Consider the following 13,245-nt stretch of genomic DNA (forward strand, 5'->3'; position numbering starts at 1 on the left):
GGTTGACAGAGACTTACTAAATTTTATATATAACTTGGTATTAAGCTTAAACTTTTAGATATGAAATTTCAGTTCAATAAACCAAAAGGTTTCTGAGAAAAACATAAAAAACCTCGATTCTCTAGAGTAAAAGTACTACTTCCGGTTCAGATAGAAATATTTAAAAAATATTAGGTTTAAAAAATTATTATTTCTATCATATTTAAAAAAAATTCAGTCTGATTCAGTTAGTGGTTTGGAAGATAATTGAATTCAAAAACTTAAAAAAAAGTGGACACCTATAAGGGGAGGTACCATTTCCGGCCAACTTAAAAATTTGAAAAAAAAATAACGACGTGTCGATAAGAATTTCATTAACCGATACTAAGTTTCAGTTTGATAGGACTAACGGTGTTAAAAATATCCCCAAAATACACACACACACACACATTTTTTCTAGATCATGAAAACGTGATCAGTGATCGATTCTGAGTTCGAATCAGTCAAAATCTCGAGTTCGAATTTTCGCATGATCACAAAACTTCATCTATTGTTACTACGTACATAGATAAAGTAAAAATAGAAAAACCGAAGGAGAGTTTTGGACACTGTATAAGGAGCTTGTGGATGATGGACAAAAATTTTTCAAATATTTCCGTAAAAAATTTAATTTTTTTTTAAATATTTGCGCCAAAACCATGTCGAAAGATTGAACAGCTGTCAACTGTCACTATCGATAATTGGTCCAAAACAGCAAAGCGGCAGACTCATGGCACGTAATTCGCGTGTATATTTCCACGATGGCCAAAAAAACGGATACGATACGTTGACGGATGTTGCTGTAAGGTATGAACAGGAAATGTTAGATACTGCTGTAAGCCTGCCGTGACGTAAACGTGACGGTTGGTATGAATATACCCATACAAAATGTACCAAAGAATACTTTTCGTATGGCCGGATACCTGCTGAAGTCGGTACGTGCTGACTAGGTATGAACAGACCTTTATGAGTTCATACGCCTGGACGTGGTTCGTGGTTTTATGGGTTCAGTGTGTTCTTCCTTTGTTTCCAAGACACGTGTATAGAAGCACGTGTCGACCTTTTTACGACGCGAGCGTGTGCCCTGCGTTAATGACTTTACAGACGCGTGTTCTTCCTTTGTTCCTCGGGCACGGTCACAGGGATCGTTGCCCTTGAGTTTATGCGTGTTTGGACAGGATCGATGATGAGATCGTGTGAGTTGTACTATATGCCTACAATGCTATTGTTCAATTGTTGTAAAAGGTTCGCCCAACCTTTTTTTTGTAATCTAGCTTTGTAAATATAGCCAAACCACCCCGATTCCTGGAGAAAGCACTGTCTCTATCCGCAGTCTAGTTATAATAATAGAAGTAGCTTTAGCAGAGAAATGTTATAATAATAGAAGTGGTTTTAAGGTCTGACCGCACTATGCGCAATCGAACGATATGACGCGACACAACAGTACGCGACCAAATATTGTTTGTATGAAATCGTATGAAACATAACGCACTGCGCGACGACCGCATGACGTATAACGACACCGTGCGACAAAGTTGACTTTCCGACCAACTTTGACGCAAGATGTCGTTCGCAACGTGACGGATTGGGTTGCCTTACTACAATTATTCTCCTTTTTCATATCGTGACTTTGAAATAGCATGTAGCCATAATCTTTTGGCTTTTCTCGACTGTTCTTCTTCCTCGCATATCAAAGATACTATAAAGGTCTAAGCGCACGTAATTCGCGTGTGTATCTCTACGATGGCCAAAAAGACGGATGTTGCTGTAAGGTATGAACAGGAAATGTCGGGTACTGCTGTAAGCCTGCCGTGGCGTAAACGTGACGGTTGAAATGAACATACCCATACAAAATGTACCAAAGAATACTTTTCATACGGCCGGATACCTGCTGAAGTCGGTACGTGCCGACTAGGTATGAACAGACCTTAGTGCGGTCAGACCTTAATAGCGTCCGTAATAGCGACATAATTTCAAGTCGTTCAAGTGCGATTTACCTAATATTGTCGCACACAATTGTGAATAATTTATTCGGACAGTGAATTCACGATGTCGTGCTGTGACAGTGAGAAATTTAACAGCGGCTGTTAAAGCAGTGCATTCGCAGTTTCGCACGTTGACAGCACTGGTTGTCATAATCTCCCGCGTAAAATGGACGCAGCGGCTGGCGATCAGCGACTTCGTGACTTGCAGAGGGATTACCTTGACTTCCTCGACGATGAGGTGATACATCTTGCCAATTTAGCCATCCTTTTTCTTTGCCCTACTCAAAATTGTATTGCAGAATTGTGACAAAGCATGCCTGTTGCACACTCGACTAAGAAACAGCCTACAATTTGATATTGTTGTTTCGTGACTTAGTTTCAAGGCTATTTTGACGAGCTTTGATGTCGTTGATTGTGACTTTCTCACTGTCAATTTATATTTGTTTTGGTCCTTTATCGTCCCTTGCATGCCTGAGACCAAGATTTCTTTCTTGACCTCAACTAACTGAGATCGAAGCTCACGGTTGTCTGAATGAATGAAGACCTTCAATAACTTTTTTATTAGACTGAACGATAAGCCCCTGGATCGTCCACCATCAATATTTACATCCTTGGAACATTTGTTTTCTCTTATTGTTTCTCAATATAATGTCAAACTAAATGACATTCTTTGTTACTATATTAACTCGTTTTATTTTTAACAACATAGGAAGATCAAGGGATATACATGCAAAAGGTGAAAATAATGATCGGTGACAAATCGTCACGTCTCGTTGTCAACGTCAATGACTTAAGAAGAAAGAATCCCGTAAGAACGTTGAGCTTATTAAATAACGCTTTCGAAGAACAAGTCGCATTTCAAGCCGCTCTTAAAGAGTACGTAGCTTCCGTCGACCCAACTTTTGCCAAAGAGCAAGAGGATTTCTTCATCGCATTCGAAGGCAGCTTCGGAAACAAACATGTAACCCCCCGAAGTCTCACATCGAGGTAAACTTAACACCACCGAATATATTCTACGGTTCTATCCAATATATGTATACCTTTCATAACGTCTATGCTTCTCTTAGGTATCTCGGAAATTTAATATGCGTCGAAGGAATAGTCACAAGAGTATCTTTAGTCAGACCAAAGGTTGTAAGGAGTGTACACTATTGTGCTGCAACCAAGAAAATCATGGAGAGGCGCTACACTGATCTAACATCGTTTGATGCCTTCCCGTCGAGCGTTGTCTATCCTACAAAGGTATTAAAAAAATTCGCATGTGACCAACCCATGACTTTATCTATGTATTTGAGGAATGTAGGGAAACTTACACAAGACAAAAGTTCTCCTTCCGGTTGTCGGATTTTATACGAAATTTTTTTATTACTTAAAATTACTATAATTGTTATACACATTAAATATCAAGAAAATACAAATAATTTAAAAGGTCAAAATAAAATAATTCAATATTGTTTTAAAAAAAAGTACTACTTCCGGTTTACGAATTCTGATCAAAACCTTTTCAGCTCTAAGTTAGTACACAAAGAATACAAATATAAATTTTCAGCTTGATACGTTCATGGGTGTGGAAAAAATCGTGTGGTCACAACATATTTTAATTTTTCTAAGAGGAAAAGATCACACTTCCGGATTATTCAATTAAGTGATTTTTCAAAAATTACACTTGACTTTTTTCGTGAAGAGCACACATGTTTAAAGGGTCGAAAAAAATAGTGGAAGAAATATCGAACAAGATTAAACTGCAACTTCCGGTTGACGGATGCTTACCAAATTTTATACATAACTTGATATTAAGCTTAAACTTCTAGATATGAAACTTCAGCTCAATAAACCAAAAGGTTTCTGAGAAAAATATAAAAAACTTCGATCCTCTAGAGTAAAAGCACTACTTCCGGTTCAGGTAAAAGTATTAAAAAAATATTAAGGTATAAAATTTATAATTTCTATTACATTTAAAAAAAATTCAGTCTGATTCGGTTAGCGGTTTGGAAGATAATTGAATTCAAAAACTTCAAAAAAGAAAGAGGAAACCTATAAGGAGAGGTACCATTTCCGGTCAAATTAAAAATATGAAAAAAAATTACGTCATATCGATTAGAATTTCAGTAACCGATACTATGTTTCAGTTCTATAGGACTAACGGTGTTCAAAAAATCCCCAAACTACACTGAAAACGTGATCAGTGATCGATTCCAAGTTCGAATCAGTCAAAATCTCGGGTTCGAATTTTCTCATGATCACAAAACTTCATCTATCGTTACTACGTACATAGATAAAGTAAAAATTCGACTGACTTTCATCCAACGCTTTTTATTCCTAGGACGATGACGGTAATTTATTGGAGACTGAATACGGATTATCACACTACAAAGACCACCAAACCATCAGCATACAAGAAATGCCAGAGAAAGCTCCAGCCGGTCAACTCCCACGGAGTGTAGACGTGATATGCGACGACGACTTGGTCGATAAGTGTAAACCAGGAGACCGAGTCCAAATCGTCGGCAATTATCGATGTCTTCCAGCGAAGCAGGGAAGCTTCACGGCCGGAACTTTTAGGTAAAAACAATTTTCATTTTTATTTCCATCATACATATATATATATACATAAATTGTATTGCATTTCTTTCTGCTGCAGAACTATACTGATAGCGAACAATATCCGACAGCTGAGCAAAGATTCAAACCTCACAATATCCCAGGCAGATATAGCTATGTGCAAAAAACTAGCCAAGCGTAAAGATATATTCGATCTGCTCGGCAAATCTTTAGCTCCGTCCATACACGGTCATGAATACATCAAAAAGGCTATTCTTTGTCTTTTATTGGGCGGCGTTGAAAAGATTTTAACTAACGGTACAAGATTGAGAGGGTACTAAATTTTGAAACTATCATCAAGTCAACATTTTTTACTAATTTAAACCCACCGAGCACTAAATCATTCTGTGTATTTATTTCAGCGATATAAACGTATTGTTAATCGGCGATCCTTCAGTTGCAAAGTCACAACTGCTACGATATGTATTACTAACGGCGCCGAGAGCGATTCCGACAACGGGCCGAGGATCCAGCGGTGTCGGTTTAACCGCTGCCGTTACAACCGATCAAGAAACTGGAGAACGAAGGTCTATTGATAAAACCTGATACAAAATATTACTAAATACAGCAATATTAATTATAATATCATTCAATCTTCAGATTAGAAGCTGGTGCTATGGTTTTAGCTGATCGGGGCGTTGTATGCATCGATGAATTCGATAAAATGTCAGACATAGATCGTACGGCCATTCACGAAGTAATGGAACAGGGACGAGTGACTATCGCCAAGGCTGGAATACACGCCAGTTTGAATGCTCGCTGCTCTGTCTTGGCTGCGGCCAATCCTGTATATGGAAGAGTGAGTGTTGCACATTAGGAAACATCAAAAATAAGTCTTTGAGATTGTATTTAGTAGTATATATAACAAAAAAAATGTTCCAGTATTAAGAAATATCTTTTCAATGATGATAATTTTATTATATTACAAAGTTTAGTGCACTGGTTGGGCTATTGCATACCAGTAGAAAGGTTGTGGGTTCGAGTCCCGGCCAAATTCATTTATTTTATTAATTAAGTGGAATTTTATTTAATTCTCATATAAAGACAATTTAATATATTATCCCTATTAATTCAATTCAGATTCGTGTAAATACTAGTACGAGCTTTTAGCTCGTAATTTTACCGATTTAAAATTAAGCACACTTCCAATTAACCTTTTTAAACGAAAACGAAAAATAGTGTGGCCAGAACACTATCCCAATAAACATGTTTCAATAGAAAAAACTCAATATAAAATAGTATTAACAGTGGGAAAAAATCCCAAGTGAAAATACGTACTTTTGACTTTTGATTTGAACTGGACGACTACTTAAGAGAGATTTGAAAGCTGAAAAGTGCTACAAATGAAAGATAAAATACCCGACTATAGATTCCAATATTTATTTTGAACTGGAAATTGACAGATTTTGAGACATCGACCGAACAAAACCAAGATATAGAAAAATCGCGCGATTTAAAAAATACATATCTCCAAATCTCGAGCCAATCAACATTTTTTATTGCCAGATTCTTGTTCACTGGGCATAGATCTATAAGAAAAGTCATATCTCGTCTCTGAACCAAAAAAAAAGTCGTCATTTGTCGAACAGTGTTATTAGTAGCGGTAGGATAGTCACAGTGCTATCCATTGTTGTAAAAAAGGTTCGGCAAACCTTTAACAATGCATTTTCAACCATTGAACAATACGCGGCACCTTCTGGGTCCGGTGACTAGTTATTAGCATCTCGACTGTTGAATCTTATAAAATGCTACCTGCAATAATGTATTTCTCACAAATTTTCCGTATATCATTATAAAATTGATGATTTTCCATAGATGTCGCAATTGTAATTTTTTTTATTAATATTTTTACAGTACGATCAATACAAAACTCCAATGGAAAATATCGGCTTGCAAGACTCTCTCCTGTCACGTTTCGATCTTCTGTTCGTAATGCTCGATATGATTGAAAGCGATCACGACCAAATGATTTCAGAGCATGTCGTAAGAATGCATAGATATAGGTAAATACTTCACTATACAATGTTTTATGATACATATATATTTAGTTGAGTGTTTATCTTTATGATGGTTACTGTTAGAAATCCAAAAGAGCAAGATGGGGAAGTTTTGCCGATGGGATCTTCCGTCGATATGTTATCGACGAACAATCCAGACCAAGACGACACTGAAGAAAACAATTCGCCCGTGTTTGAAAAGTACGATGACCTTCTTCACGGCAGTACGAGATCCAAAAAGGATCAGATCGTGTCTATGAACTTTATGAAAAAATATATACATCTCGCCAAAGGCGTGAAGCCAAAACTCACAGCGGAAGCTTCGGAAGTGATCGCCGATGAATATTCAAAGCTGCGCAGCCAGGATATGATGGATAGCGACATAGCGAGGGTAAATTGAATCGATTTGTTCACACTATATACAAAGTAACTTTCATTGAAATAAACCCAAACTAATTTCAGACCCAACCTGTAACGGCTAGGACGTTGGAAACGCTCATCCGTTTATCAACAGCTCATGCAAAGTGTCGGCTCAGCGTTAAAGTTACCAACGTAGACGCTCACGCTGCTATTGAACTCGTTCAATTTGCATATTTCAAAAAAGTATTAGCAAAAGAGAAGAAGAAGAGGCGAAGAGAGTCTTCCGATGGGGAAAATTCAGAGGCTGATTCCGATACTGAAGTTCCCGATCGTCCCAAAACGAAACGCACGAGGCAAGATGTAAGTTTTACGCCGAGTACGCTCACTTTCAATTGTTTCGACTCGATTATAATTATTTGAATTTGAAGGGGCCTGTTAACGCTGACGATCCTTACGAATATCCTATGGATTCTGAAGAAACTGTAGTCGATACGGTCGAAGCACAACTTCCTACTGCTAGTGTGGCCGATCAGCAAGTGCCGAGCGGATCGTCTATTCAAGAGATCGGACCGATCACTCCTGAAAGGTATTGAAAACATATAAAAGATTTCGTTTGTTAATTTTTAATGGATTGCTTATTTTGTTTTATCATTTGATAGGTTGCAGTTGTTCAAAAGCTCCCTGTTTAAACTGTTCAAAGAAGAGCGGACTCAGTCACTTCCCGTTGCACGGGTTAAAGAGTATGTGAACGCGCAGTACTCTCACGATGAGTTTGGTCATTCCGAAGTCGGATCCGCCCTGCACAAAATGACCGAAGACAACCATGTGATGGTGGCTGATGAGATTGTATTTTTGATTTAAGTTTCAATCATCAACTTGAAAATCAAATTTCGTCTATTTTTATACCGTGTACCTTATTTTGTATCGAAATTTTCTGTAATCTCACGATTTTTAATAAAAAAAATCCAATTGCAAAATGGTCACTTTATTTATTAATATTTATTTAACTAGTGGTTTTAAACTGCTTAAACATTTCTAATTCAATAGTTAACATTCACTTGTTTTTTTTATTAAATTTATTTGATCGAAAAAAAAAAATATTCATCGACAGAAACGAATGTTTTTTTTTTTTATATACGGGAATTGGAGTAGAAATAGGAATCAGGATCTGGGACTGAAATAGAAATCGGAATTTAGAACTGAAAATGGAATAGGGAACCGGAACTGAAACAGGAATCCAGATCCAGATCAGGAACTGAAAAAGGAATCGGGAACCGGAACTGAAAAAAAAATTGGAATCCGAAACTGAAACAGTAATCAAGAACCGGAACTGAATAACGAACTGAAACGGGAATCTGGATCCCTGTCACCTATTCTTTTAAATGCGAATAAAAGCTAATCGTTTTCAATTTGAAATAATTTATATATCAAAGCTTCAATTCCTGGACTTTGTGGGAGTAATCGGCATTTCAGGTGTTAAAATTTCTGAAAAAGATTGTATGAAAATGGTAAAAATTTCAATGCTTTTTTTTTTCATAAACAGATTTCTATAAAATCTACATAATAGAGATTAGAATAGTTTTCTTATATTAAATTTTCATAATGGCGGTAAACGTTTACGCGGAGTGGTGCCAGTTTTTTTTATCATGTTTTATGCTCTGATTATGTTATTCTTGAGAAATTCTTCAAAATGAAGAATGAAAATATTACGAACTCATTAAGTGCCTGAACAAAGGATACGTTGGAATTCTCACAGACCTGGGCAAGTTTATGCGTAAACAATAGACTCGCCATGATAGACCTTTACGTGCCTAGACAATAGACACACTAACGGATCGGGGAAGCTGTGCTGTGCAACCTGTCCTTTATAAGGAGGTATGCACATGCGGTAGAGCAGATATTCTGGAGCGAGCGACGGTTTTGTGTGGACTTCAGGAATCATTAAATAAATGTTGTGAAGCGACTGGCCTTTCATTTGGATCCTGAACCCATATTATTATTTTGGGGCGCTATGGCTCTTGTTAACTTTGGAGATTTTTTTTGCTCTTTTGCACTCAACACTGTTGGAGCGTGTATTGTAACTGTCATGGCCCTAATCAAAACCCACTCTATACTCATAATAAAACAAAAACAACATTGGATAAAACTTTCTTTTTAATTTTTATAAAATTATTGAACTATTGCACAAAATAGTTACACAGAATTGTAATCTTACACATTTCTTCGTAATGTAAAAATAATCAAGGGCTGGTCTTAACGTATACGATACATATCTACACGCGTGCAATGGCAAACAACCATTTCACACGCGTAGCAATTCAAACAATTTATATTAACCTTAGTAAAAGTTGTTTTGTCATTTTAAAAGTACGGAGTTGTTGACGAAACACGTATTGATAAAATGCTGCTTTTGTCCCCGAGTCACTCATCACAACATGGAAATAAAAATGGGTACGAATATCTTTTAAAATTGAAAGTGGCATGCATTCCCATCACGTACAATGACAACACCGATCAAATTTCATACACGTCGAGATCTGTATCGATACCGATTGAGATTTGTATCGCGCTACTGATACTGATACTGATATGTATCGATACAGATCTCGGCGTGAATGGGACCTTTACATAATGCAAGAGCCGAACGTAAATTGGCAATACGAAAGCAAAACAACAAAAAAAAAAGTATAAATTCACTTGGGAAACAATCAACTATTGTAAATATACAATATGTAGATATTTAAATTCAGTACTTTATTTTATTACTATCAAAAACACGGTAATCAATTTGGATATTTTTTTAATTTTATTAAATTTAAACTATGAAAAAATTTCACAAAATAACCAATTTCGATTTTTATCAGAATATATCATCAGGTACTGAATTTTATGAGATCAGAATTAAATATTTAATTCAACTGATTGCCATATTTTGTATTGCTTCAATTTTTTTTTAATAATATAAAATCTCGAGCAATACGACAAATATTTGCAATACTAGACAAAATTTGCGCTATCGTTGACTCGAAAAGGCACAAAAAACAAACGGGGAAAATTCATTTTCGGACACAGACTTTTTACATAGAAATTAATATGTATGTGTATATTTAAAAATATTTTTTTTTATTATTTAATACATTATTGAAAATGCTCCAACAATCTCGGTATAGTAAATAATTATTATTTAATAATAAAATAATGAAGGGAATTTTTATGTCACGTAATTTGTACCATGAAGCTATATATGTACAACAAAATATGTATTATTTTTTTTTTGTGTCAAGATCAATTTTCACCTTATATTTTAGCACTAATACTTTTATTATGATATATAATACAATCGGAGTCGTAAATTTATTTTAAACCTAATCAACGACTCCCGTCAAAGCAATTGTTTAACCCTTTCTACTCGAGTCAATTCTGGCTCTTTTAAATTCATCAAAATTTAAGTCGACCGCGTTTTGTAAAACAAGTTCATATATACAGTACCTTTTATATCAAGAAGCCTAAAATTGAAATACAACACAAACCATCAAATTATATCACCTTTTAAAAAGACACAGAGCTCATACAAAATGTGGGGATGCGCAGTGGCGGAGTTACGTTTATGCGCGCACGTACGCATTTCCGAAAACGCATCAAATACGGCTTTCTTCTTCATTCGGTAACCGACACACATATTTAGTCATCAAGCGACTGTTGAAAATCGTTTATTTTAATCATACATTCGATTCAACAGCGTTTAATTTCCACATATTGTATGTGTAATGTGGGGGGCTGTATATTTGTATATAATATATACAGTGGCGGATCAAGTAAATGAGGGGCCCCAAACGCATTTGGAATTTGAGGCCCCTACTTCAGTAAAAAAAAATGCTATCATCGTTTTTTACCATGCTTTTCAGTATATAGTTTTTCATTAGGATTTTACAAAACCTTTTTTATTATTATTATTTATTTACTACTAGTGGTTTTACCCGGCTTCGCTCGGTATTTTTAATATAAACCGCTGAAACATTTTATTAAATAGTTTTATTCTATTTAAATTTATTTGAATATATTCATTTTCTTTTTAATTAAATTTAACATCACGGATTCTACAACCCAAACCTTACATAGTTACTTACATTAAACCTTACAAATATTCTCTTTCGAAATTATATATGTATATGTGAACAATGATAATATTTTGTAAGTTGTAAATTTTGGTAGAAAAGGCGCTTAATTTTAATGTATGATAAACCGCCACTGTATATATAATATAAAGCACCCCCCCAGAAATTTGTAAATGTAAATCCGCCACTAGGGATGCGTGCCAAAAAAATCTATGATGTGCAAACAAATCAAACAACTATACAATCACAATAAAGGCTGGACATTCAATGCCGACGATGCAATTAATCAGCAACACTTACATTACATATTACGAATATCATGAACACATGTATGATAGGTGTGATGCCCGAGTGGCACAAATGTTCAAAAATTGCACATCAATTACTATCCGGGTTATTTGCGTCGATTTTGGCGCAATGGAGTGATTAAAAGTATGCACATATATATCATATAAAAACGTCAAATAATATTTAAAGCTGTAAAATCCCCAATGTCAAACGTCGACGGGGGAAATGTACAAAAATTGGCGTTACATTCCAACAAACAAAATGGCGAACTGGGTTAGCCTCACGACCTGCCATACTAACCCAGACCTAATGCGAGTTTTGCGAGTGGAAAGGGTTCATTTTAGTCAGTTCAAAGCACACATACATGATCGAAATCGAACTCAAGCCGCCGACTGATTACACATTAAGTTCATAACTTGAAATTGCACCAATCGGCCGAGGGTTCGAGTACGATCTGCCGCATAAGCTTGGTATCGGACACGAATACACACATACTTTTAACAGTAGTTAAAATTAAGTACAATTACATTCTTTGGCCGCTTTTCGCCTTATTATTAATTGTATGAAAACAAAAACAAAGTACAGCCACCTTCGATATATAAAATCTTTTGCACAATCAAAGCTGATTGAAGAGTGCTCATCAAAAGAGTTTTACAATCAATCGACGGCGGCCATATCACACACTTTCGGGACAGCGCAGCATTTAGCTCAAACTTTAAACACAAACAGCTTAGATTCGACAATAATTGGATGTATCAAAAAATACAAACGTCCGCTTTCATAAGCGTCGCTCTCCGATTTACTTAGACATGATAGAATTACGTTGACAAAGAAAGAAAAAATGCATTCACAAGAGGAATACTCGACACGGCGTATTTAAAGAGCACTCGGAGTATATGTACATTACATATATAATAAAAAATAAAATCATAACATGACTGCGATAGGTATAAAATCATACTGGCCGAATTCTGCGTAGATACTATTTATGATATATATATATACTCAACCAATTTTTTTTTTAAAATACATAAATAACAATACATTTAAAACAAAACCAATTTTTATCTTTTTGAAATATAATACTTATCATTAAAAAAATTGTATATATATATATTTATGTACATGTAAAATCATATCAATAAAAAAAAAAAAACAATTCATAGTGAAAAGTTCAAATAAAAATGGAACACTTTGTGACAACAAATATACCTATGTAAGTAAGACATATACAAAGTCATCTACAAATCATACAAGATTGATCTTTGACAGAAATAAAAATATTTACCAAATAGAAATTTATACAGATTGATTATTCATTTACTTAAGCATAGCTCGCTAATAATGTATGTAATTTTCTAATATTATCAGCGTCGTTGTGAAATTTTTGCCAGACCGAACAGATTCCCTTAAATAACGAGTGCGACAAAAATGTCCCCACTTGATCAGTTATCGTGCAACTTAAGCGCATGCGCTTGTTGGACGTAGCGCATGCGCGAAGGCATGCGCTTTACAGTTGAATGGGCGCGTTTCGACGGATTGCACGCACTCCTGAACCGTATTATGGTATTCTTGCAACTTTTCGTGCGCCATGTCGTGTCTTTCACGACACGTCTAACACTCAAATCGGAAGAAATAATATATTTTATAGAATATTATTGAAATTTTCCGCTACTATACTAAAAAAAATATATATAAATGACGCTTTAAGTTTTGGAAACAAAATATAATATAACCTCTGAAGAAGTGAAGAGTAAACTAAAAGAGTGGCACAGTCAATGGTGTTGAACAAGTGTGGACAGTTGATTGCATGCGTCAACGCATACGCCGTAAGGCAGTGAGCTGTTTTGGGTCGTAGTTTATATTATATTTTGGGCGAGA

The 13,245-nt window shown here is 35.5% G+C and overlaps 1 protein-coding gene across 1 annotated transcript; it reads left to right on the top strand.

Moving 5' to 3' along the window:
• The first annotated feature begins 2,057 nt into the window (after window positions 1-2,057).
• On the top strand, window positions 2,058-7,952 carry Mcm3 (minichromosome maintenance 3). Its single transcript, XM_077432252.1, has 12 exons — window positions 2,058-2,241; window positions 2,713-2,990; window positions 3,071-3,245; window positions 4,327-4,565; window positions 4,645-4,878; window positions 4,967-5,131; window positions 5,205-5,403; window positions 6,459-6,607; window positions 6,686-6,992; window positions 7,064-7,321; window positions 7,390-7,547; window positions 7,621-7,952. Exons 1-12 carry the CDS (start codon window positions 2,170-2,172, stop codon window positions 7,820-7,822), a joined length of 2,436 nt encoding a protein of 811 aa, XP_077288378.1. The 5' UTR covers window positions 2,058-2,169; the 3' UTR covers window positions 7,823-7,952.
• The last annotated feature ends 5,293 nt before the right edge of the window (window positions 7,953-13,245 follow it).

Source organism: Arctopsyche grandis, chromosome 6, assembly GCF_051622035.1.
Source record: "Arctopsyche grandis isolate Sample6627 chromosome 6, ASM5162203v2, whole genome shotgun sequence".
Lineage (NCBI taxonomy): Eukaryota > Metazoa > Arthropoda > Insecta > Trichoptera > Hydropsychidae > Arctopsyche > Arctopsyche grandis.

Coding starts and splice junctions, on each gene's coding strand:
- Mcm3 (XM_077432252.1), top strand. CDS start 2,170: ATGGACGCAGCGGCTGGCGATCAGCGACTTCGTGACTTGCAGAGGGAT. Junction 2,242..2,712: donor TTGACTTCCTCGACGATGAG/GTGATACATCTT, acceptor TTAACAACATAG/GAAGATCAAGGGATATACAT. Junction 7,322..7,389: donor CGAAACGCACGAGGCAAGAT/GTAAGTTTTACG, acceptor TTGAATTTGAAG/GGGCCTGTTAACGCTGACGA.